The 27,093-nt window shown below is 40.7% G+C and overlaps 1 protein-coding gene across 8 annotated transcripts in view; it reads left to right on the forward strand.

Annotated features, from left to right (window-relative positions):
- ESR1 (estrogen receptor 1) overlaps positions 1–27,093 on the forward strand; it is a 447,866-nt gene that overhangs the window by 404,529 nt on the left and 16,244 nt on the right. For all 8 annotated transcript variants that reach the window (XM_054686430.2, XM_003311549.5, XM_054686432.2 and 5 more), the window contains one exon: positions 1,021–1,154. In XM_054686430.2, the coding sequence (XP_054542405.1) occupies positions 1,021–1,154 (134 nt within the window). The remainder of the gene's footprint in view (positions 1–1,020; positions 1,155–27,093) is intronic.

Here is a 27,093-nt window from a genome sequence, read left to right on the forward strand (position 1 = left end):
TTGTTTATATATTTCACAAATATATATTTGTGCATGCAGAAAATATTTTAACTTCTTTCTTCCCCCTCAAACACATCGTGCCAAAATTCAACTTGTGATAAAGAAAAAAATAAATGAATTCCTTTCGTGTGTAGTATCTCATTTAAATTCTTCAACAACCCTATAAAAAAGATACAGACACATGTTTTTAAGTACTACATGTTATGAACCTTTGGTTTGCTTATTTAATAGTTGCAACTACTAATGTTAAATTCTTGATGCCAAGGTTAAAAGCCTGAACTTCTAAAAATATCAAGATCTGACATTTTTCTGTTTTCACAGATTAATCTGCCATCTCCTGACCTCCAACACACTGCTCTATGTTCTTTCATGCTGCTCCTCCTCCCATGTTTAGGACCCTCTTCCAAGGAGGCATTCACATCTCTGCTTGATGAAACCCTACGTTATCTTAAAGCGTTCACTCGAGTGCCACCTACTTACATACCATCTCCTGCAATACCAATGGGCTCAGCCCAACCATAGCCCATAGTTATTGTAGTTGTTCTTGTACTTCAAAAGCACTACAAAACACAACCATCAGGACTTGTTACATTATTTGAAGGCTATGAGCATCTTCAGCCGAGGCCCTGTTTTTATTCCCAGAACTACCACATTGTTTAGAATATAGTAGCAGATCAATATACATGTATTAGATAAATCGTTTACCCAGATCTTGATCATTTTCAATTACCCATAGGTTGAAGAACTCCATATTTAACATGGCAGACTTGAGGACTGAACTACCTACCTCTTCTAAGAAGTTGAAATGAGAGTGTTTTATTGATGGGAAATTATTTTTTTGTTTTGCCTTCTAGAATTCAAATGAATGTTCGTATTCCATGACGACAATGGCTGATAGTTTTTTGTTAAAGATTTAGAACCAGTGGATTTTTATGAATGTGAACCCTTTCATGTCTCGTGGAAGATTTTCTGTTTTTTAATCTTTTTATTTATTTATTTATTTTTGCTATGTTTTCATAGGAACCAGGGAAAATGTGTAGAGGGCATGGTGGAGATCTTCGACATGCTGCTGGCTACATCATCTCGGTTCCGCATGATGAATCTGCAGGGAGAGGAGTTTGTGTGCCTCAAGTCTATTATTTTGCTTAATTCTGGTGAGTTGATAACACAAGAGAACTCAATGCTGGATGAAATATTTATTTGTATTTTTCAACCAGATATGATCTACCCACTCCAAAGGCATAATGTCATAAATAGAAAGAAACTACTGACACACGTTTTAAAATAACCTACCAACATTGCAGATTCCTTATAGAGGTAGAACCATGCTAGCCAAATAGACACATGAAAAATTGTAATTTGGCATTGAATCAAATGGCCTTTGAGCTAAAATTTTTGTATGCTTTCACAGATAGGATGTTTTTATTCAAATGGTACCTGTATATAGACATATGTTAGTTGATAGTTATATTATGTCTGAAAATAAGTAGACCAAGTAATTCTGTTAAGAAATTGTGACCAATTCCAGGCTCCAGATAGTAAAGAAAGAGGGTCATTTGAGACAGACCATGTTTCTGGTCAAAACTGACTAGCTAAAAATATAGTTGGCTTAGAGATAGAAAAACCTGTTTCTAAAACAGAAGAATGTGGAATGCAATAAATTGTCCAGCTGAAAGAGCATTTTCCATTTGCTCTATGAAGTCTGATTCTACTGCCCCTTCGTATTTATTTGTTTGAGAAAGCTTAGCTAAGAGCAACATCTGTTTTTTGTTTTTGTTTTTGTTTTGTTTTTGTTTTAAATGTAGTGAGGTTGGCTGTTGTATAAAGAGTTACTCTATGTCACCAAGATGGAAACTATGGTTCAGCCTGAATTAGTGCCCTGACTCCTCCTAGCCTCTTGGTATTTGGATCTAAGTTCTAGCTCTACAGCCTCTGGGACCTAAAGCTCACATTGGGTATCAGCTGTAGAGCAGCTCCCCTTAAGCTCCACCTTTCCCCCTGGCTCTAACCCCACTTTGTGGCTCATCCCTCATTCTCACATAGAAATCATAGCTATTTTGAAGCTCTGGGCCTGACTTAGTTTCTTATACCATTAGACATAGTCTCAAATTCCTCAGTAGCTGAATTGCAGCTTGTATTGATCACATACATAGAGAATCCGCACTTCCTTCTCTTTCCACGTGTTTTTGTCTCTTTCTGATGAGTGCCAATCCCTTCCCACTTCCCCTAACAATTTTTTACTTTTCTTCCCCACCACTGCTAGGAACCTGTGTTGCTTAATGGAATCAGCCCTTCCTTCTCTTTTCTTGTGTTTTTGTCTCTTTCTGATGAATGCCAATCCCTTCTCACCTCCCATGACAATTTTCCACTTCTCTTCCCCACCACCACTAGTAACCTGTGTTGCCTAATGGTTATCACAGTAATCATTCTCACTTATCAACTGATAAATGGAAATCTGTACTATTACACTAGGCAAGGACTGAATTACAGAATGAAGTCCCATGATAAATGATGTGATCCACACTAAGGAAGTGATTACCACTCCATTCAGGTTTCTGTTTCCACTCACGTGCATTGTGCTTTTCATTTCAGTCGTTTGTCCTGTACATTGTAGGGTCCAGATCCCACAATGGCTCTTTATTGGATGAGAGTTCTGGGAGCAGTGCCACTCGGCTACATGGTGCCAGGTCCTGAACCTGTGCCTTCTTCGGTGGAGGGCTGGCACGTGCTGACGGCTTTCATGTGGGCAATCTGGGAACTTCAGAGAAGGCAGGCCTATTAAGTGTTAAGACTCCCCACCCCGAACTTTTACTGAGAAAAAGTACCCCAGACAGGAAGTAAAATTAGCCAGAGTTGTATGATCCACACAGTGGATGCTCTGATCTCAGTAATAAAAAATACTTCCTCCAGATCCATATAGACTTTTCCTGCATTATTGTTTTGTTTCTGTTCCTATGACAGAGTGAGTTTTTAAAACTATTATGCAAGAAATATCAGGATTTTTGCCACCAAAACGTTGGATTCATAGACCCAGGGTTTTTACAACCCAGGGGGAAAAAACTTTCAGCCCTCACAAGAAAGTATTTTATTAAAGACTGGCACCCAAACCTCAAGACTGTATTTCTCACTGCAGGATTTGGCCCCTGTCTGCCTCCTTCTCAGACTAGTTAAACTTTCATACTCCATCCTTGTTCCTTCGCTTCTTTCTTAGGATCTTCTGTGCGCTTCTTTCTTAGGATCTTCTTGGCACTTCTTTGCTCTTGAAGGGCAGAAACGCTATTGTAGAAATTCAAGGCACTGTATGCTGACATAGTTTATAGTTGTCTTTTTCATGAGATAACACAGCGGCTGGCAGCTCCTCTTTTCTATCAAGGACAGTACTGCTGGCTCAGGAGAGCAGTAAGCAAACAGAAGCTGTCTCTCAACCCTGTACAAAGCGAAACCACTCTTTTCCCTACAAAAGTGAGCTGTGCCCCAGAAAAGCGGATCTGCTGCTGAGCAGGGCTCCTCATGTCTCCTATTGTTCCTGAAAAACAGCATCAAAGAGGGCAAGACTGACACACAATGTTGTAGCATTAGGAGCCTTTTTCAGAATAAAAAAGCAATCAGTCATATGAAGCATGTGGTCATACCACAATCAACAATTTTTTCTCCACAACTGGAGATATGGATTTTTCTAAAAGTCCAACCGATTCATGGCCCTGATACGGGGCAGCTCTACCTATCGTGAGACCAATGACCAAGTGACTCTGACTCCAGGAATCTCTGACAGAAGCCAAGCTGGAAACGGCTCAGGAAACCTGAGCTAGAAGATGCCTTTCTGACACCTGGGAAACAAAACCTCAGTGTATGGAGGAACCCAAGGTTTTGTGTTGAGCCCCAGTCGCCAAGGTCTGAGGAGGCTGGGTTTATATTGGCCCCGATTTTGTGGCTGAGGCACAAGGGGAATTGAAAGGTTGTTGTGAGGACCTGCTCGGAATGTCTTTCTGGAAGTTTGGAGAGGGTCTCTCAAATGCCAAAATTTCCATGGGAAGCCATTTTCACAGCTGCTTGGGAATGGGAGATATTCGTCATCATTTCTGCCCCATTTAGAATAATTTATTACTTTGCTTGCAAAAACCCGGAATCATCCATAGGACACACGTTGTTTGTTTTTCCACTCCACACCAAAGGACAGAGGCATTCCTGGTTAATCCAAGATGCCAACTTCAAGACATTCTGAGAACTAGCTGGACAGAGCTGATGTGTAGGGCAAATCAGAACAGAAGTGATGGGCCCAGGGCAAAAGCCCGTGAAGCAGCAGCTGTGGAGGAAGGATGGGAGCTGGAGCTGCAAAGGGGGCCATGGTGGAGACTCTGGGCCTGCCCACAGTATCCCTTCTGCCCAATGGGAATTCAGTTTTCCTGCATATCATTCAATTATTTCTCATTTTTCTAGGCCCAGCTCACCTTATTAGGGAAGTTTTGCTACTACCCCAGTCCATAATGAATTTCCTCTCTAGACTATTTCAATTCTTACAGTCACTACCACACAGTCTAGGATTTGGTTAGTTGGTTGATTTCATTCATTTATTCAATAATTCAATGTTTATTGAGTTCCTACTATGGACTTTGTGCCAGGTATACAAAAATGAATGTTACTGTTGTGTGGGGTTTTTTTCTTTGCATTTTTAACGTTAACCTGGATTTTTCTCTCACTCTTTATGCATGTATTTCCTAATCTCCCTATAAACTATTTGTATTTTTTTGGATTCCTCACAGTCTATTTAGCCTGTGGACTGTCAACAGATGTTACATCATTCAGTCATTTAATAGATGCTTATTTGCTAGACATGGCCAGGAGGACCTGGAAAGTCCTCATTTTTCCCATCTGTTCTTACCATTCTGAAATGTATCATGCTCTTCAGTGCTCCACAGATCTAGATGATATCAAATTATTAAATGGAAAAAGCAAGACCCATCTCCTTGGGTTATTGTGGATAAGGGGAAAATTGTGTAGGAAGTGTCTATTGCAGTTCATGGACCATCATAGGCCCTTAGTCAACAACAGCTATCATCATCACTGATGAGAATCTCTGGCTTAAACGGAGTAGGTTCATGCCTTTTTTCAGTGTAATGAAGTGTTTTAGTTTAAAGGCCTTTAGCAAGGCTTACAATAAAAAAAAAGTGGGGACTCCAGGGTAACACCAACAATAGAGACCACCATGGCTGTTATCCCGAGACTGTTAATTATGCCACGTAATTAGATTTAGAGAAAATTTAGAGCAACATTTATCTTGTGGATAATAATTGATTGTGATTGGGACTTACCGTTGAGAGACCTTGATGAAAACTCTATGGTGAATTGCTGTGGAGTCACATGGGTTCATGCATCATTCATCAGTGAGCCCTGGTTTTAGCCTCATAACCCCTGAGAATCCACCTCTATCAGAAAACCACCCTTTCAGTGAAAGTTCCTCAAGGCTCAGAAAAATTCATATGTCAAAGCTTTATATGTAAAAATCTATACTCTCTAATAAATGTTTGGTTTGGCCTTCACATTCAATTTAATAATTATTTCTACCTCTTTTCTAAACCGCTCTTAACCACAGTTCTGTATGTTTAATTCTGAAGAGCCTCATGCACCTCCCTCCCTGGTAACTTTATCTACTTCTCTCCCTGGAGAACCAGCCAGACCATGATTCCAGCCCTCTGTCCTCTCTTCAACCGTAGGTCCTCTTTTTCTCTCTTGACTCCTCAAACCTTCTCCAGTTACCCGGATGCCTTCTGTGTGCTGCTGGCTTCTGCATCACTGTTCGCAGGGCCACTTGTTCCCCTGGAAATGTCTTATGCTCTTGAAATGCTATAGCCTTGTTCACCTGTTCATCCAAAACTGATCCTCAGACGACATTTCTCTTTCAATTGATGGAATAATAAAGAGGAATACACGTCAAAATTCATAGACATTTAAATACCCAAGGTGCAAAGTTAAGGGAAAACAAGATAGGAGAAAGAATTATGGCAACATCTCTAAAATGTGTACTTTAGTGTTTAGCAAAAAAGGGACTATGGAATGTCAAACAGGAACATATATGTTAAACATAAACATGGAGCAGTGCCAGCTGCTGTCTGCCATATAGTCATGCTTTGTTAATGTGGCACATCTTGCCATGATGGTGCCCTCATGAAACGAAGGATGCTGAAGCTGATGCCATTCTGTTTGCTTTGATCAGAAGCCACTCTCTGGTCAAGGAAGTATTTGTTTCATACTTAATTATAACAAGCTCTCATCACAAAGATTATTTTCTTTCTCCAGATCTGGATTGTTTGCACTCACTTTCTATTATTAGACAATTACTCAGATTGTTTATGTTTTTATGTTTAGAAATAAGACAATGATTCAGAGAGTCCCTGTATTTAGATGAAAGAACATTTTTTAAACATATTGACTGTAAACACTGAAAATCATTAATTCTCAACAGTTGAAGGTTTCTGACAGGAACAGCCCTTGGAAATTGTAAATGGGCACATTGTCAGGTATGCCCATTGTTGTCACATTGGAGAAGATTGGATTCTATTCTCTCTGGAGTCCTTTGTAATGCCAAGCTTCCTCTCCAGGGAGCTGGCTTATTGTCATTATTTTGAGATAAATGGCACTTCATAGTATTAAGTGGTTCATTGTCTCTTCTCTGGCTGACTGTATTCTGTAGGCAGCCACTCAACTTTGGAGCCTTTCTCTGCTACCAACTTTTGGTGTTGCCTTAAGCAAGCCTCATGGCTCCCGTTAGTTTCCTGACAACATGGTATAGCATGGACTTTGTCATCAGAGAGGACTGAATTCAGGAGAAGCAACTCTGCCACTTCCTTGGCGGAAGGGGGATGACTGATGTCCTTTGATAAGCTGCTTCCCTGAGCCTAATAAAAAAATAGAAATAATGATACTTAACTCACAGAATTGTTGTGACAATTGAAAGAATGACCAGTTAGTAAAGCATCTTGCACCATGACTAGCACACAGTAGATGCACATGAGTGTTACTAAGCTTTAGTTATGCCCTCCAAATACAAAGCCTTAGTTTTGTCACTATGAAAGAAATTACTCTGTTCTTCTTAGCAGGTAATAAATAAATTCCTGCCTGGAAATTCTGCAGGAGAATTTCACCCCTGCCCTTTCAGGTTAAAAGATTGCATTCCCATGATGAAGATGTTCTGTGAATAGAATCATCTCAGGTCCCAAATGGTGTGGATTTGCTCCTGCATCTTGTTGCAGAGCTCTCTTGGAGCTTCTGAGAACTGGGGAAACCAACAAAATGCCTGTAGCCTGCGGAAAATGTAGGGAGTTTTAGCATGAATTTATGGGAGGTGAAAAAAGGCAGCAGGTGTTGAAAGACGGGAAATGCTTGCACTGTTCTGGATGTTAGGAGCCATTTTCCATTCACATTCAGCACCTCAGGAGGAGAAGCTGCCTATCACTTTGTGTCCTCAAGAGAACCAAAAAAGGAGAATGCCATCTCCCAGATACTCAATTTGATTACCATTTTATCCTACCTTCTCTAGGGTCCAGACATTATGTAAATTGGCATTAAGTTTGAATAATGTATGGACCCAGTTTAAAAGGAAAAAATGCTTTGGGAGGCTGAGGCAGGTGCATTGCCTGAGGTCAGGAGTTCCAGACCAGCCTGGCCAACACAGTGAAACCCCATCTCTACTAAAAATACAAAAAGTTAGCTGGGCACGGTGGCGGGCACCTGTAATCCCAGCTACTCAGGAGGCTAATGCAGGAGAATCACTTGAACCTGGGAGGCAGAGGTTGCAGTGAGCCAAGATCGTGCCATTGCACTCCAGCCTGGGTGATGAGAGCAAAACTCCATCTCAAAAAAATTTTAAAACAAAAGGAAAAAATGCTCCCCTGATTCCCGCAGTGCTGACTTAAAATGTTCTTAGTATGCCAATGTTGCTTAAATATGAATGACTGTAGCTTCTACTTAAATTGGCAACCGCACCAAATATAAACTGCAAATGTTTATAGCTCTTATGGAAGTATAAAAGCAAAACAAATTCTTAAATTAAATACAAACTAAAAGGGAAACTGATAATAACAATGTTTTGTGTAATTAAGTTGCTGTTTGCAACATGCCTGGGGCAGACTCCTGGCCTCTTTGCATCTGACATGAGAGGCTACCAAGGATGCGGCCACAACTGGGCTCTCCCAGCACTTGCTTGCGCTCAGAACTGTGCCAAAACCTTTGCTCGCCCAGTGTTCTGCAACGTCCGTCATTTCGATTTGGCAGGAACACATCATTTATGCATTTTGTTTGCTTCTGTATTTAGTTGAGATACTTAAAATATAACTGCTAGATTCTAAGGCATTCATAAGCATCTGTGAAAAATGCGTTACTTAGGAAACAGTTCAGGGTTCCATGGATTATCTAGATTGGTGAGTCTTAAGACTGACCACACAATTCATCTGGGGGTGTGGAGGAGGGGAGCTTTGAGAAAAATCTCTGTATGAGCACCCACACCCAGAGATTCCTATGCAATTATCCCAGAGTGGTGCCTTAATATCAACATTTGTTTAAAACCATCCCCCAAGACTAAAATTTGTGACCGGGATTTAGAACCATTGACTTAATTGATGCAGAACACTCTGATATTAATGTCTTCATGTCTTTTGGAATGTCATTAAGACAAAAGCATAAAATTTTAAAATTCTTAAAGACAATTTAAAGACCTATGAGAATCCATCTTTAATTCTCAGGAGCGTGTGGAACCTAGTTTGAAAACTACTGGCATCGACAATTGAATTTCCACTAAAATAAAATAGCTCTCTAGTATATTACAAAACTACCCATTCTGCAAACTGCAGGGGAGCTACTGATCATGCTTGGAACTGTGCCAGGCACTGCCTGCATAAAAATGAGTAAGGTCCACTTCCTCCATGGACTGGGTTGGGTAGGAGGCAAAGATAATTAACCAATTATTTTAATATTATGAGTTCAGGGTTGTAATGAAAGTAAGTATTGAGTGCTGCAGAGACCCAGCAAAGGAGTCCTTAGCTGAGAACTGATCCTTTGCTGAGTGACGAGGACATTATTGAACCGCCAGGCTTGATGGCATGTTGCATGGTAACAGACCAGTACACCAAACAGCAGGAGCTGTAGCAGAGAAAGAGTTTAATAATTGTGTGGCAGCCAAATAAGGAGACAGAAGGAAACCTTAAATCCACCTCTTGAAAAAGTCTGGGACTCGGCTTTTTAAGGGAATTCTGGCAAGAAGGAGGCTGAGGAGCTGGGGGTAACTGATTGGTTAGGACATAGGGGAGGAGACAATAAGGATATAGAAACTCCATTCTTGCATTGGGTCAGTTCCTTGGAGGGGGTCCTCACTCTGGCTGGCAGCAGTGAACCCATTGGAATGCAGGATCTGAAAAATATCTCAAAATGGCAAACCTGAGGGGTTTTTTTAGCATCAAAGATGTTATCTATAGAAGTTAGGACTTTGTGACAGGGGCTACGTGACTTTGAAGTGTTAAGTGGCTGTCAGAAAGTGAGCTATTGCAGCGGTCCCCAACCTTTTTGGTACCAGGGACCAGCTTCATGGAAGAAAATTTTTCCACAGATGGGGTGGTGTAGGGTGGGGTGGGGGATAGCTTCGGGATGAAACTGATCCACCTCAGATCATCAGGCATTAGTTAGATTCTCATGAGGAGCACACAGCCCAGATCCCTCACATGGGCAGTTCACAATAGGGTTCACAGTCCTATGAGGATCTAATGCCACTGCTGATCTGACAGATGGCGGAGCTCAGGCAGTAATGCTTCCTTGCCCACCACTCACCTCTTGCTGTGTGGCTCAGTTCCTGACAGATCACGGACTGGTACCAGTCTGCAACCCAGGCAGTTGGGGACTTCTGGGCTGTAGGGCAGGCTGGTTAATGCTTAGCTGTGTTTCTATTCAAAGCTTATGCTTTTGTTTAAAACCTAGTAATTTGGTTTTGTTCATTTTATGAAGATGATTTCAAGGATAAGTAGGATTAACTGGAGTCAGAAGGACACAAGGGAATTTCTGGCAACAACATTAAACTACCAGTGAATGTCTCAAGTCACTGGACCTCTAATTATAAGCAGTACTGTCAACCTTATAGGTTATGATGTATAAGATAGTGTTGTGATGTATAAGATAGTGCAAAAACCTAAGTTAATATCACCATTTCTGTAGTACTCTCTATTTCAAAGGAAAAAATCTTCAGCAATCTAATATCCTACCAAAATTTTGAAGTCAAGACCTCCCTACACTAATCAAAGAACTAGAGGTGCAATCAGGCCATATATTTGGAAAGGCCGTAGGTGCCCTCCCTCTGTCCTTGTTCCCAGCATACTGAACTATAGTCTAAAAGACTTTAAAACTTGAACTGAAGAAAACCTTAAGGAAACAACAACAAAATTCCATTTATTTCCTGAGCCCAAAAGTAGAATAATTGTTTTTTAATGAATTTTTCTTTCCCTGTAAGACATACTATGAATTGTTCAATGGGTATTCAAAGCATATGTAATAGAATATGTATGCTTTCCTGAAAAATTGAAATGGAACATCAAACTGTTCTGTAAAGTTTTGAGTCTAGACCAAACTCACAGCACTTAGCCAGAATATGTACATCTGCATCTGCCACTCATGGCCCCATCGCTCCCTCCAACTGCTTCTCTTGGGCTGAAGGATGGAAAAGCAAACTCCCTGCGTTGAGTTCCATCTTGCCCTGCATGGCCTCCCCCATGGGGTCATTGAGCTCCCCACCAGCTTCCACCTCTTCCAGCACTTTCCGCCAGAGGGCCCGTGGCTGCTTTTGCAGACTGAAATTGATTGTGGTTGATTCAGCTCCATTTCCTCTGAGTTTTTACTTTAGATGTGCTTTTTAGGTTGCATTTTTCTTCTGGCATATAAGAAAGACAGCAATATTCCATGGAACAGAGTGATGTCTGTGGCTTTGTCAACTGTTGTTTGTTAGCTTGATCACCATTTATTGAGTGTTTACTACTTTCCAGGCATTGTGCTAAGTGGTAGAAATACAAAGTTGCCTTTACTTGCTTCATCTGTAAAATAGAGAGAGTAGTAGTTCCTACAGTGTGGTTTATGTGAGGCATAGGGACTGCTCCCTGAAACCTAGGGACAACTCCCTAGCAGCGACCCAGTGCTCATATCAATAGTGGTAACAATTAGGAAGGCAGCTCCTACCTCAAAGACCTCATGATCTGATGGTAAAGACAGATATAACAAGAAAATTATTCTTTTTAAATATAAAATTGTGATATAAAAATAGTTTTCACTAAATTGGATTTTTATGAAATTTACAGAAACAAAATAATAAATTAAGGAAATATAAAACCACCTGACATTAGCCAACCATGTTGATGTTCTGATTATGTTACTGCAAAGGACTGTAGGGTTAAGAACGAGGGACTTTGATTCCAAGATCAAATCCCTTTCTGCTATTTCTTAGCTGTCTGACTTTGGACAAGTTGCTTAAACCCTTTGTGCTTCTGTGTGCTTGCCCATGAGATGGAGATTATAATAGCGTCTACCTCATAGGGCTATTTTTAATACAAGTTAGCTCTTAGAACAATACCTACTTAAACTAACAATTTGTATTAGGTACTGTTTTATTCTCCATCCGTACTGTGTATGCATATATTCATATTTATATTTACATTTTCTAATTAGGATTATGTACATGTACTTTCTTTAAAAATAAGATTTTAAATAACTATATAATCAGTCATGATGATACAACATGATTTATTCAACAAATCTGATGCTGTTAAACACGTAAGTGATTTCTCTTTCAGGATTATAAATAACATTTGTTTTGCATTTTTTTATACATCTTTTGCTCACTTTTCATTGTTACTTTGTATATGTTGCTAGAAATTGATTTGCTGGTGAAAAGGGTATAAACATTTTTAAGGCTCTTGCTACATATTGCCTGCTCTTCATACATATTGCCTACTGCCCCAGGAAACTATCAATTACACTGTTACCAAGAGTGTATGAAAGCATTCACATGAATGTAACCTTATCATGCAATGCGGGCCATGAGACAGAGGAGAGTTATGGAGGGTAGACGGCTTCCCCGCTGCTCAGCCACTGCCCTCTGCTCTAAAAGAGCCACAGTCAGGAATTTCTACATAGATCCTATTATAAACATCTCCTTTTGAAACAAATTATCTTCTCTCAGAGCATTTTCTTCATTTTAGTATCTATATAGGTCCTTGTTATGTTCATTTTAAGTTTTGTGACCTGCACTGACACAATGCTGATGAACTGCTTATTCCAGGCAGTCTGAGTTCTCAAAGCATTTGCATTTTATGTCTTATCCTCTGTTTTGGGCTCTTTGCCACTGATTTTTTTTTAAGTGATATTTTAAGAAAGAGGAGGGTTGATTTGTTGTGAGTGTATCTCTCTTTAAAAACTTTTCTAGGGAAGGACAACCTCTTCCAAAGACTTTGTTTGCTTTGTGTGATTGGCATGTCCTTCCCTGGTCAGTAATGAGCTTGAAGGAAGCTGCTGGACACGGGACTGAACATGGGGTTTTGCTATCACTCTAGCTGTGCCTTTCTCTAGTGATCAAGGAGATGTTGGTTCAGAAAGTGCCCTGTCTAATCCCACTAAGGCCCGAAGGACCAAGTGCTGTCTACTCTCCAGATTCTCTGCAACAGAAAGCAGATGCTTAGGCTTCATGGTCCAGGTTGGAACAGGTAGTTAGCTCTGAGGACAGTTATGCATGAATGTCAGGAGGGGACTGGCAGGGGAACATTTATTTATTCTTTAAATTGGAATCAACAGTTATGGATGAAACCCAGAATGCAAAATTCACTTTCATCTTGACACGCAACACATCTGTCCTTTCTCCTGGAATAGCAAGTATTAATCATTGAGTTAGACAATGTAACCTTCACATTCAGTGAAAGCCAAACACTCAGCACCTTCTAGAAAAATCTTAGTGCCATGCTTTCTTAGCATATTGCAAGTCCTCTGAGGATGATGTGTTATTCAGCTTTGAAGCTGATCTTTTGTACTTGCTTGTGTAGCTCAGGCTAGTGATAACATGCCAGAGGCATTTCCAACTAAGAAAATTATTCACAGAAGCTTTAATTACAAATTTGTTAGCCCCACTTCCTGCTAAAATGGCCAGCCTTGAAGAGTTTTGGAAATGTGAGCAGCCTTAAGGATGATAGAAATATTATGAAAATAGTAATAAGTAATACCCATACAGCAAACTCCTTTTTCTTTGGAGTATCTGTTCATCAGCCAGATTTCCCTCTCAACAGTCCAGGTGTTGACGAAGATCATGAAATAATAGGAATGAAAGGGACTTTGATTTTGTATTTTTAATAGCATTTTCCTCCACCAAATTACGAAAGTAATGCATGACCAAGGCAGAGAACTTGGAAAATACAGAAAAGCCACCAAGCAAAATAATCTCCCAAGAAATCATAATTTCACCACACAAAAGTAACCATTGTCAACATTTTGGTGAAAATCCTTAATTAAAGAGACTCTTAAAAGATGCCAGTTCGCTGCCACTTCTTCCTTTCTCCACACCATCCTGCACCCTGTTTTGAAATGCAGAATTGTTTCTAAATCATTCCAGGAAAATTATTAGTTTTCTCAAATATCTCTGGAGGCGAGTCTATTGGCAGTCATTTCTAGTTTCTCACAAACCTTGAAGTTAGGAAATTATTTGTGTAGCTTTTGAGCACTGGGCCAGAAGTGAGGGATGTTTGGGTTCTAGTTCCAGCTCTACCACTTATTTACCAACTGGCCGACCTCAGGCAAGTCCAGGCTAGCGGCCCTGCCTCAAGCCCCTCCAGATGCAGCATCTGCAACCCCACTTCCTTCACTTCCTTTCGCCTCAGTTTCCCAACAATTTCCTAGTAATTGTACTGAATCATTGTTTTTCATCTTTTACATTAAAATTTATTTATTTTATTTTATTTTTAAAGACTTTATTTTTTAGAACAGATTTAGATTTGCAGCAAAACTGAGTGGCAAGTACAGAAAGTTCCCATATATTCCCTGCCCCCGCACATACACAGTCTCCCTCACTATCAGCATCCCCAACCAGAGAGGTACATTGGTTACAGCTGATGAATCTACATCGACACGTCATTATCACCCAAAGTGCATAGTTTGCATTGGCGTTGGGCATTTTAGGGCTTTTGACACATGTATGCACTATTGTAATATCATACAGAATAATTTCATTGCCCTAAAAATCCTCTGTGCTCCTCCTATTCATTCCTCCCTCCACCCCATTCCTGGCAACTACTGATCTTTTTACTGTCTCCACAGTTTTGCCTTCTCCAGAATGTCATATACTTGGAATCATAAGGTTTGTAGCCTTTTCAGATTGGCTTCTTTCACTCAGTGATATGCATTTAAAGTTCTTCCATGTCTTTTTATGGCTTGATAGCTCATTTCTTTTTATCACTGAATACTACTACTCCATTGTCTGGATTATACACACTTTATTTATACATTCACCTACTGAAGGATGTGTTGGTTGCATCCAAGTTTTGGCAATTATGAATGAAGTTGCTGTAAACACCCATGTGCAGGTAATTGTGTTGATATGCATTTTTAATGCTTTTGGATAAACACTCAGGAGCACAATTGCTGGATTGTATAGTATGTTTAGTTTTGAAGGAAACTGCCAAAGCATCTTCCCAAGTGGCTGTACCATTTTCCATTTCCACCAACAATGAGTGAGAGTTCCTGTTGCTCCACATCCTCATCAGCATTTGGTGTTGTCAATGTTCTGGATTTTGGCCATTCTAACAGGTGTATTGTGGTATCTCATTTTGTTTTAATTCGCATTTCTCAGATAATATCACATGGAGCATCTTTTAATAAGCTTATTTGCCATCTGCGTGTTTTCTGTGGTGAGGTGTCTGTTAAACTCTTTGGTCCATTTTTTAAATCAGGTTGTTTGTGTTCTTATCGTTGAGTTTTAAAAGCTCTTTGTATATTTTGGATAACAGTCATTTAGCAGGTATGTCTTTTGCAAATATTTTCTCCCAGTCTGTGGCTTGTCTTCTCATTCTCTGGAGATCAGTGGTTTTTACACTTTCTTCTGCTGAAGCCAAGTATTGTGGAAGAAGCCATGGGGTCACCAGAGGATAGGTGCACAGGGTAGTGAGGGAAAGTTGGAGTGAATGGGCTCTGGTGCCCCCACCCCACAACATTTCTCTTGCTTTAATCAGAGAAGTTTGACTTCATCCAGATTGCATATGAGGACTTTACATGAGGTTCACCTTTTTGTTTGTTTTAAAAGGGGTTTTTACTCTCAAAATGTTTTAAAGACCACTGAACTAGATGATCATCTTAAGGCCCTTTTAAGATTTATGATTCTGGAATTCTGTGGCTCTATTTTTCCAATGTAATATAACCTTCCTCTCATTAAGGAAAAATGAGATAAACCTGTTATAAACACTCATGTGACACTTTTTCAATACAGTTTTCATCCACGTAGTGCTCACTTAGAATGATAGAAACAATACACCTAAAGAATATGCACCATTCACTTGCCCACTCATCTCTCAAAGAGAGGAACTTTCAACACTAGTTATCTTTTTAAAAATAATGAGAGAGAACTCTCAGCCACTTCAATTCTAGCCCAGGAAAAAGAGGGAAAATACATTTGAAGGTTTCTGGCTCATGTGATACATTTGCAAACCAGAACCAAGATGATATGACTCTCATTTATTAGTGACTATTGCAAAGCTTTGCAGGCTATTAAGCAGGCTGTTCAATTTAGGGTGATATGGACATGTGCATATTGGCCAATTATATATGCTCAGATTGTATGTCATTTTTTTTCTGCATTTTAGTCTAAGTGTCAGATAGGTGTTTCATGATGTTTTATAAACACTTCTGTTCACATTAACATTGTTCATTGATTTGGCAAGGAATGAAGGGGTGTCATTTTCATGATTTTATTTGTATATTACGTATTCCACAGAGGATTTGAAATGCCTTACCAAATTTTATGCAATGTAAAGGGGTAAACCAATATTTGACACATCATTATAAATTGAGGATAATCTGAAGAAAATAATAAATCCAGGAGACAGATTATCACACTGATATGGTTTGGCTCTGTGTCCCCACCCAAATTTCATCTTGAATTTTACTCCCATAATTTCCATGTGTTGTGGGAGGGACCCAGTGGGAGATCATTTGAATCATAGGAGTGATTTCCTCCATGCTGTTCTCATTGTAGTGAATAAGTCTCATGAGATCTGATGGTTTTATCGGGGTTTCCACTTTTATATCTTCCTCATTTTTTCTCTTGCCACCACCGTGTAAGAAGTGCCTTTCGCCTCCCACCATGATTCTGAATTCTGAACCCTCCCCAGCCATGTGGAACTGTAAATCCAATTAAACCTCTTTTTCTTCCCAGTCTTGGGTATGTCTTTATCAGCAGCACGAAAATGGACTAATACAGTAAATTGGTACGAGGAGTGGGGTGTTGCTGAAAAGATAGCCGAAAATGTGGAAGCAATCTTGGAACTGGATATCAGGGAGAGGTTGGAGCAGTTTGGAGGGCTCAAAAAAGACAGGAAAATGTGGGAAAGCTTGAAACTTCCTAGAGACTTGTTGAATGGCCTTGACAAGAATACTGATAGTGATATGAACAATAAAGTCCAGGCTGAGGTGGTCTCAGATGGGGATGAAGAAACTGTTGGGAAGTGGAGCAAAGGTGACTCTTGTTATATCTTAGCAAAGAGACTGGTGGCATTTTACCCCTGCTGTAGAGATTTGTGGAACTTTGAACTTGAGAGAAATGATTTGGGGTACCTGGTAAAAGAAATTTCTAAGCAGCAAAACATTCAAAAGGTGACTTGGGTGTTGTTAAAAGCATTCTGTTTTAAAAGAGAAACAGCATAAAAGTTCAGAAAATTTGCAGCCTGACGATGCAGTAGGAAAGAAAAACCCATTGTTTTGAGGAGAAATTCAAGCTGGCTGCAGAAATTTGCATAAGTAACAAGGAGCCAAATGTTAATCCCCAAGACAATGGGGAAAATGTCTCCAGAGCATGTCATAGGTCTTCATGGCAGCCCCTCCCATCACAGACCCGGAAGCCTAGGAGGAAAAAAACAGTTTTGTGGGCCAGTCCCAGGGTCCCCATGCTGTGTGCAGCCTAGGAACTTGGTGCCCTGCATCTCAGCTGCTCCAGCTATTGCTAAAAGGGGCTGAGGTACAGCTCGGCCCACGGTTTCAGAGGGTGCAAGCCCCAAACCTTGGCAGCTTTCATGTGGTGTTGAGCCTGTGTGTACACAGAAGTTAAGAATTGAGGTTTGGGAACCTCCACTTATATTTCAGAAGAGACGTGGAAATGCCTGGATACCCAGGCAAACATTTGCTGCAGGGGTGGGGCCCTCATGGAGGGCCTCTGCTAGGGCAATGAGGAAGGGAAATGTGGGGTTGGAACCTCCACACAGAGTCCCCACTGGGGCACTGCCTAGTGGAGCTGTAAGAGGAGGACCACTGTCCTCCAGACCACAGAATAGTAGATCCACTGACAGCTTGCACCGTGTGCCTGGAAAAACCACAGACACTCAATGCCAGCCTGTGAAAGCAGTCAGGGTTGGAGGTGGTGGTGGCTATACCCTATAAAGCCACAGGGGCAGAGCTGCCCAAGACTATGGGAACCTACCTCTTGCATCAGCATGACCTGGATGTGAGACATTCAGTCAAAGGAGATATTTTGAAGCTTTAGAATTTGACTGCCCTGGTGGATTTTAGAGTTGCGTGGGCCCTGTAACCCCTTTGTTTTGGCCAATTTCTCCCATTTGGAACTGCTGTATTTACCCAATGCCTAAACCCCCATTGTATCTAAGAAGTAACTAGCTTGATTTTGATTTTACAGGCTTATAGGCAAAAGGGACTTGCCTTGTCTCAGATGAGACTTTGGACTGTGGACTTTTGGTTAATTCTGAAATGAGTTAAGACTTTGGGGGACCGTTGGGAAGGCATGATTGCTTTTGAAATGTGAGGACATGAGACTTGGAGAGGCCAGGGGTGGAATGTTATGGTTTGGCTCTGTGTCCCCACCCAAATCTCTTCTTGAATTATACTCCCATAATTCCAAAGTGTTGTGAGAGGGACCTGGTGGGAAACAATTTGAATCATGAGGCCAGTTTCCCCTATACTGTTCTTGTGGTAGTGAGTAAGTCTCACAAGGTCTCATGGTTTTATCAGGGTTTCCGCTTTTGCATCTTCCTCATTTTCTCTTGCTGCTGCCGTGTAAGAAGTGCCTTTCACAAGCATAAGGAAGAAGTATACTTGCTGGAGCAGCAGGCTGTCCTTCTTCTGACGATATGGACTGCAAGTGCCTATGTTTACTTTGACCAAGATGGCCTTTCTTTTCACAGAAAGCCAGGGTTCACCCCTTGAATTTCATAAGACCTCTCTTTGCAGTGGGTTAGATACTCTTTTATATTTTTATACTCTGTCAGGAAAACTTTTTTTTTCCATTTAAAAATCAATCTTTTGGTTGCTTCCAAGATGGCTGAACAGGAACAGCTCTGGTCTGTAGCTCCCAGCGAGATCGAAGCAGAAGGCAGGTGATTTCTGCATTTCCAACTGAGGCACCTGGTTCATCTCACTGGGACTGGTTGGACAGTGGGTGCAGCCCACGGAGGGTGAGCCGAAGTGGGGCAGGGTGTCACCTCACCCACAAAGTGCAAGGGGTCAAGGGATTTCCCTTTCCTAGCCAAGGGAAGCCATGACAGACTGTAGCTGGAGAAACAGTACACTCCTGACAAAATACTGCACTTTTCCCCACAGTCTTGACAACTGGAAGACCAGGAGATACCCTCCCTTGCCTGACTCAGTGGGTCACACGCCCATGGAGCCTTGCTCACTGCTAGCGCAGCAGTCTGAGATCAACCTGCAATGCTGCTGCTTGATGTGGGGAGGGGCGTCTGCCATTGATGAAGCTTGAGTAGCTCACAGCGTAAACAAAGCAGCAGGGAAGCTTGAACTGGGCAGAGCCCACCTCAGCTCAGCAAGGCCTACTGCCTCTCTAGATTCCACCTCTGGGGGCAGCACATAGCAGAACAAAAGGCAGCAGACAGCTTCCGCAGACTTAAACATCCCTGTCTGACAGCTCTGAAGAGAGCAGTGGTTCTCTCAGCACAGTGTTCAAGCTCCAAGAACCAAGAGACCGCCACCTCAAGCAGGTCCCTGACCCCCATGTAGCCTGACTGGGAGACACCTCCCAGTAGGGGCCGACAGACACTTCAAACAGGCAGGTGCCCTCTGGGACGAAGCTTCCAGAGGAAGGATCAGGCAGCAATATTTGTTGTTCTGCAGCCTCCGCTGGTGATACCCAGGCAAACAGGGTCTGGGGTGGACCTCCAGCAAACTCCAACAGGCCTGCAGCTGAGGGGCCTGACGGTTAGAAGGAAAACTAACAAACAGAAAGGAATAGCATCAACGTCAACAAAAGGGACGTCCACACCAAAACCCCATCTGTAGGTCATCAACATCAAAGACCAAACGTAGATAAAACCACAAAGATGGGGAGAAACCAGAGCAGAAAAGTGGAAAATTCCAAAAACCAGAGCGCCTCTTCTGCTCCAAAGGATTGCAGCTCCTCACCAGCAAGGGAACAAAACTGGATGGAGAATGAGTTTGATGAGTTGACAGAAGTAGGCTTCAGAAGGTCGGTAATAACAAACTTCTCCAAGCTAAAGGAACATGTTCTAACCCATCGCAAGGAGGCTAAAAACCTTGAAAAAAGGTTAGATGAATGGCTAACTAGAATAAACAGTGTAGAGAAGAACTTAAATGACCTGATGGAGCTGAAAACCACAGCATGAGAACTTCGTGATGTATGCGCAAGCTTCGATAGCTGATTTGATCAAGTGGAAGAAAGGATATCAGTGATTGAAGATCAAATTAATGAAATAAAGTGAGAAGACAAGATGAGAGAAAAGAAGAGTGAAAAGAAACAAACAAAGCCTCCAAGAAATATGGGACTATGTGAAAAAAACAAATGTATGTTTCATTGGTGTACTGGGAAGTGATGGGGAGAATGGAACCAAGTTAGAAAACACTCTTCAGGATATTATCCAGGACAACTTCCCCAACCTAGCAAGGCAGGCCAACATTCAAATTCAGGAAATACAGAGAACACTACAAAGATACTCCTCAAGAAGAGCAACCCCAAGACACATAATTTTCAGATTTAAAAAGTATGAAATGAAGGAAAAAATGTTAAGGGCAGCCAGAGAGAAAAGTCGGGTTACCCACAAAGGGAAGCCCATCAGACTAATGGGATCTCTCAGCAGAAACCCTACAAGCCAGAAGAGAGTGGGGGCCAATATTCAACATTCTTAAAAATTCTTAAAAAAAGAAGAATTTTCAACCCAGAATCTCATATCCAGCCAAACTAAGCTTCATAAGTGAAGGAGAAATAAAATCCTTTACAGACAAGCAAATGCTGAGAGATTTTGTCACCACCAGGCCTGCCCTAAAAGAGCTCCTGAAGGAAGCACTAAACATGGAAAGGAACAAACAGTACCAGCCACTGCAAAAACATTCCAAATTGTAAAGACCATCGACGCTATGAAGAAACTGCATCAATTAACGGGCAAAATAACCAGGTAACATCAGAATGACAGGATCAAATTCAAACATAACAATATTAACCTTAAATGTAAATGGGGTAAATGCTCCAATTAAAAGACACAGACTGGCAAATTGGATAAAGAGTCAAGACTGTGCTGTATTCAGGAGACCCATCTCACGTGCAAAAATGCACATAGGCTCAAAATAAAGGGTTGAAGGAAGATCTACTGAGCAAATGGAGAGAAAAAAAAAAAGCAGGGGTTGCAATCCCAGTCTCTGATAAAACAGAATTTAAACCAACAAAGATCAAAAGAGACAAAGACAGCCACAACAAGAAGAGCTAACTACCCTAAATATATATGCACCCAGTACAGGAGCACCCAGATTCATAAAGCAAGTCCTTAGAGACCTACGAAGAGACATAGACTCCCACACAATAATAATGGGAGACTGGGAGACACCCCACAGTCAATATTAAACAGATCAACAAGACAGAAGGTTAACAAGGATATCCAGGACTTGAACTCAGCTCTAGACCAAGTGGACCCAATAGACATCTACAGAACTCTCCACCCCTAATCAACAGAATATACATTCTTCTCAGCACCACATCACACTTATTTTAAAATTGACCACATAATTGGAAGTAAAACACTCCTCAGCAAATGTAAAAGAACAGAAGTCACAACAAACTGTCTCTCAGACCACAGTGCAATCAAATTAGAACTCAGGATTAAGAAACTCACTCAAATCCACACAGCTACGTGGAAACTGAACAACCTGCTCCTGAATGACTACTGGGTAAATAACAAAATGAAGGCAGAAATAAAAATGTTCTTTGAAACCAATGAGAACAAGGACACAATGTACCAGAATTTCTGGGACACATTTAAAGCAGTGTGTAGAGGGAAATTTATAGCACTAAATGCCCACGAGAGAAAGCAGGAAAGATCTAAAATCGACACCCTAACATCATAATTGAAAGAACTAGAGAAGCAAGAGCAAACACATTCAAAAGCTAGCAGAAGGCAAGAAATAACTGAGATCAGAGCAGAACTGAAGGAGACAGAGACACAAAAAGCCGTTCAAAAAATCAATGAATCCAGGAGCTGGTTTTTTGAAAAGATCAACAAAATTGATAGACCACTAGCAAGACTAATAAAGAAGAAAAGAGAGAAGAATCAAATAGATGCAATAAAAAATGATGAAGGGATATCACCACCGATCCCACAGAAATACAAACTACCATCAGAGAATACTATAAACTCCTCTACGCAAATAAACTGGAAAATCTAGAAGAAATGGATAAATTCCTGGACACATACACCCTCCCAAGACTCAACCAGGAAGAAGTTGAATCTCTGAAGACACCAATAACAGGTACTGAACCAAGGTTTGGACCAACCAAAAATGTCCAGGACCAGATGGATTCACAGTTGAATTCTACCAGAGGTACAAAGAGGAGCTTGTACCATTCCTTCAGAAACTATTCCAATCAATAGAAAAAGAGGGACTCCTCCCTAACTCATTTTATGAGGCCAGCATCATCCTGGTACCAAAACCTGGCAGAGACACAACAAAAAAAGAGAATTTTAGGCTAATATCCCTGATGAACATCGTTGTGAAAATCCTCAATAAAATACTGGCAAACCAAATCCAGCAGCACATCAAAAAGCTTATCCACCAAAACCAAGTCAGCTTCATCCCTGGGATGCAAGACTGGTTCAACATACGCAAATAAATAAATGTAATCCATCACATAAACAGAACCAATGACAAAAACCACACGATTATCTCAATAGATGCAGAAAAGGCCTTTGACAAAATTCAACAGCCTTTCTTGCTAAAAACTCTAAATAAATTAGGTATTGATGGAACGTACCTCAAAATAATAAGAGCTATTTATGACAAACCCACAGCCAATATCATACTGAATGGGCAAAACCTGGAAGCATTCCTTTTGAAAACCAGCACAAGATAAGAACGCCCTCTCTCACCACTCCTATTCAACATAGTGTTGGAAGTTCTGGCTAGGGCAATCAGGCAAGAGAAAGAAATAAAGGGTATTCAGTTAGGAAAAGAGGAAGTCAAATTGTCTCTCTTTGCAGATGACACGATTGTATATTTAGAAAACCCCATTGTCTCAGCCCAAAATCTCCTTAAGCTGATAAGCAACTTCAGCAAAGTCTCAGGATACAAAATCAATGTGCAAAAATCACAAGCATTCCTGTACACCAATAATAGACAAACAGAGAGCCAAATCATGAGTGAACTCCCATTCAGAATTACTACAAAGAGAATAAAATACCTAGGAATCCAACTTACAAGGGATGTGAAGGACCTCTTCAAGGAGAACTACAAAACACTGCTCAACGAAATAAAAGAGGACACAAACAAATGGAAGAACATTCCATGCTCGTGGATAGGAATAATCAATATCACGAAAATGGTCATACTGCCCAAGGTAATTTATAGATTCAGTGCTATCCCCATCAAGCTACCATTGACTTTCTTCACAGACTTGGAAAAAACTACTTTAAAGCTCACGTGGAACCAAAAAAGAGCCTGCATAGCCAAGACAATCCTAAGCAAAAAGAACAAAGCTGGAGGCATCACACTACCTGACTTCAAACCATACTACAAGGCTACAGTAACTAAAACAGCATGGTACTGGTACCAAAATAGATATATAGACTAATGGAACAGAACAGAGGCCTCAGAAATGACACCACACATCTGCAACCATCTGATCTTTGACAAACCTGACAAAAACAAGAAATGGGGAAAGGATTCCCTATTTAATAAATGGTGCTGGGAAAACTGGCTAGCCATATGTAGAAAGCTGAAACTGGATCCCTTCCTTACACTGTATACAAAAATTCGCTCAAGAAGGATTAAAGACTTAAATGTAAGACCTAACACCTAGAAGAAAACCTACACAATACCATTCAGGACATAGGCATGGGCAAAGACTTTATGACTAAAACACCAAAAGCAATGGCATCAAAAGCCAAAATAGACAAATTGGATCTAATTAAACTAAAGAGCTTCTGCACAGCAAAGGAAACTATCATCAGAGTGAACAGGCAACCTACAGAGTGGGAGAAAATTTTTGCAATCCACCCATCTGACAAAGGGCTAATATCTTTGTAGAATCTGCAAAGAACTTAAACAAATTTACAAGAAAAAAACAAACCCATCAAAAAAGTGGGCAAAGGATATGAACACCTTTACACTGTTGGTGGGAGTGTAAATTACTTCAACCATTGTGGAAGACAGTGTGGTGATTCCTCAAGGATCTAGAACTAGAAATACCATTTGACCCAGTGATCTCATTAGTGGGTATATACCCAAAGGATTATAAATCATGCTACTATAAAGACACATGCACACATATGTTTATTGCAGCACTATTCACAATACCAAAGACTTGGAACCAACCCAAATGTCCATCAACGATAGACTGGATAAAGAAAATGTGGCACATATACACCATGGAATACAATGCAGCCATAAAAAAGGATGAGTTCCTGTCCTTTGCAGGGACGTGGATGAAGCTGGAAACCATCATTCTAAGCAAACTATCATGAGGACATAAAACCAAACACTGCATATTCTCACTCATAGGTGGGAATTGAACAATGAGAACACACGGACACAGCACAAGGAACATCACACACTGGGGCCTGTCAGGGGTTGGGGGGCTGGGGGAGGGATAGCATTAGGAGAAATACCTAATGTAAATGATGAGTTGATGGGTGCAGCAAACCAACATGGCACATGTATACCTATGTAACAAACCTGCACGTTGTGCACCTGTACCCTAGAACTTAAAGTATAATAAAAAAAAGAAAAGAAAAGAAAAAAAGAAGTGGCTTTTACCTCCCGCCACGATTCTAAGGCCTCTCAGCCATGTGGAACTGTAAGTCCAGTTAAACCTCTTTTTCTTCCCAGTCTCGAGTATGTCTTTATCAGCAGCGTGAAAATGAACTCATACACACACACAGAAGTATATGTTTACAGTTCCCAGGATGGACTGCAAGTTTGGCTCTAAATTTCCTTTGCCTGGCCAAAACAAAAATAACACATTTTATTATAAGGTTCACAGGCTTTTAATTGAAAAAAAAAAACCAGTTATTCAACATGAAAACTCTTTTCCAGACAAAGTTCTACAAAGTCTATTTCTCACAAGTAGGACTTTGGCAAGGATTGTGCAACTGACAATTCAAAGTCATTTATTCCGTGGTGAGAAACCGGAGTACAGATCTTTACCAGTTAGGGGATGATCCATGTGTTTTGATAATTACCTTGGTGGTGATCAGACTAAAGGTCTCCTGTGAAAACCATTAACTTCACACTATAGCTGATAGGATGCACTGAAGCCCTTACCGCTGACTGCATGGATGAGAGCTAGGCCAGAGCATTGGCAGGCAGAGTTTATAACATGGGGCAGGAAGCATTGAAATTCTATTCCACCTCTTGGTGTATCAGGTCAGGAGTCAAATCTCCTATCTTCCTCTTCTGGATCGCTTTCCTCCTGAAGTGTCTGGCATAGATGTCTAGGTATAGCTGGGCATGGTGGTGTGTGCCTATAGACCCAGCTACTTGAGAGGCTGAGGTGGGAGGATTGCTTGAGTGCAGGAGTTTGAGGCTGCAGTGAGCCATGACCACACCACTGTACTCCACCCTGGGTGACAGAGCAAGACCCTGTCTCTCTTTCTAAAAAAACAAAACAAAACAAAAAGAAAAAAAGATGTCCAAGTGTGTTCTGGTTACTGCTGCTGACTGCTAAATTTAACAGCTAGAAAAAAAAACTTTGGACTCTATGGATCATAAATTTGGATAAGACACAGAGGGAATGGCTTGTCTCATGTTCACAATGTCTAAAGTCTTAGATGGGGAGAGTCGTCAACCAGGGGTAATTTAAGAGTTATGGGCTGGAACCACCTTGAGGCATCTTTATTCATAGGCTAGCAATTGATGTTGGCTGTTGGCTGGGACGTCAGCTGGAGCTGTCAACTGGGAGACCTGTCTGATATCCCAGCATAGGACACTAGACCTCTCACAAAGTGGCGAGGGCTCCAGAAGCAAGTGTCCCAGCTGACAAAAAAAAAAAGTTTCATAGCCTTCTATGACATGCACTTAGAAGTGGTAATGTGTGACTTCCAGCCCTTTCTGTTGATTACAAGTGAGTCATGAGTCCACTCAGTTTCAAGGGAGAGGGCCCAGATCCCATATCTCCATGGGAAGAGTGCCAAGAACACCATGTAGAAAAGCTTGTGGATAGGAGATATTGGTGTGGTCATCCTTGGAAAACACAATCTTCCCCAGTGTGCAAGAGAGGCTTCCTGCTCTGCATTGTGGCTTATTGTTGAAATACCAGGCAAGAAAAGGTAGGATCCAGGGAAACAAATGTATCCAGGATGTTTTGGTCTGCCTTTTCTAGGAAAAAAGGAAACCCTCAAAGCCTCTGAGACTAGGTCACCCCAGTGGGACTAGAAGTTCCACGTGGAACCTTCTGCAAACTCCTCTGCAATAGATGGACTGTGCATTTTCCAAATGTGTCTTTACATCATCTCCTTTCTGACCTTGGGAAGATAGTAACTGACTGTGGAGTAGGAAATCCAGAACCCTGATTGTTTTAAAATATATTACAGATACAAGTAATGAAAAGAAGGCTCCTAAGGAAAATATAGATCTGTAATGGCTTTGTCCCAAAAGCTATTAGGCTATAATATTTTATTACAAAGGCTATATTTATTACAAAATGTATTTAAATAAATACTTAATATTTATTTAAATAAATAATATTTATTTTATTACTAATAATTAATATTTAAATAAATAATATTTATTTTATTATTAATAATTAATATTTAAATAAATATAATATTTCTTACAAAAATTAAAAACTGGGACTTTATATTTAAAGGTGAGACATTAAATTCTTTTTAAAAAGTGCACATTTAAGATTTTTTTCTCAAGTCAACTGAACCAGTTCATCAGTTTCACTATGAACGTGTTGATGCACCAAGTATTTACTTTCTAGAACATCTAGTAGACGTCACTAAAAAATTATACCAAGTTGAAAAATGTCACTGAATCAGAGGCATGTGGTTGGTTATGTAGTCATCTGTGCCAACTGGGTATATAGCAATACCAAATGAACAGCACTGCCATGTTCCCTTGCTGGGTTCCAGCAAAAACACTCATCTTCACTGTCATCTCTCTTTCAGACCTCTTAGAGAGGACTTTGATGAGTGTATGGTCTTATACACACTCATCATGTGTATGTCTAACAATACACATTTGCTCAAGGATTGGGTTATGAGCAGGCTCTTCACCTTTCAGGTGAACAATTACACATCAGGAGAAGGATGGAAGTTTCCTATCTATGAACAAATATTTCCCAAAGCAATAATCTCTTTATTCAACTCACATAATGAGAAGTCAGTTCCTCTGTGCCATAAAGCAATCTCTTTG

The sequence above is a fragment of the Pan troglodytes genome, chromosome 5, assembly GCF_028858775.2.
Source record: "Pan troglodytes isolate AG18354 chromosome 5, NHGRI_mPanTro3-v2.0_pri, whole genome shotgun sequence".
NCBI lineage: Eukaryota > Metazoa > Chordata > Mammalia > Primates > Hominidae > Pan > Pan troglodytes.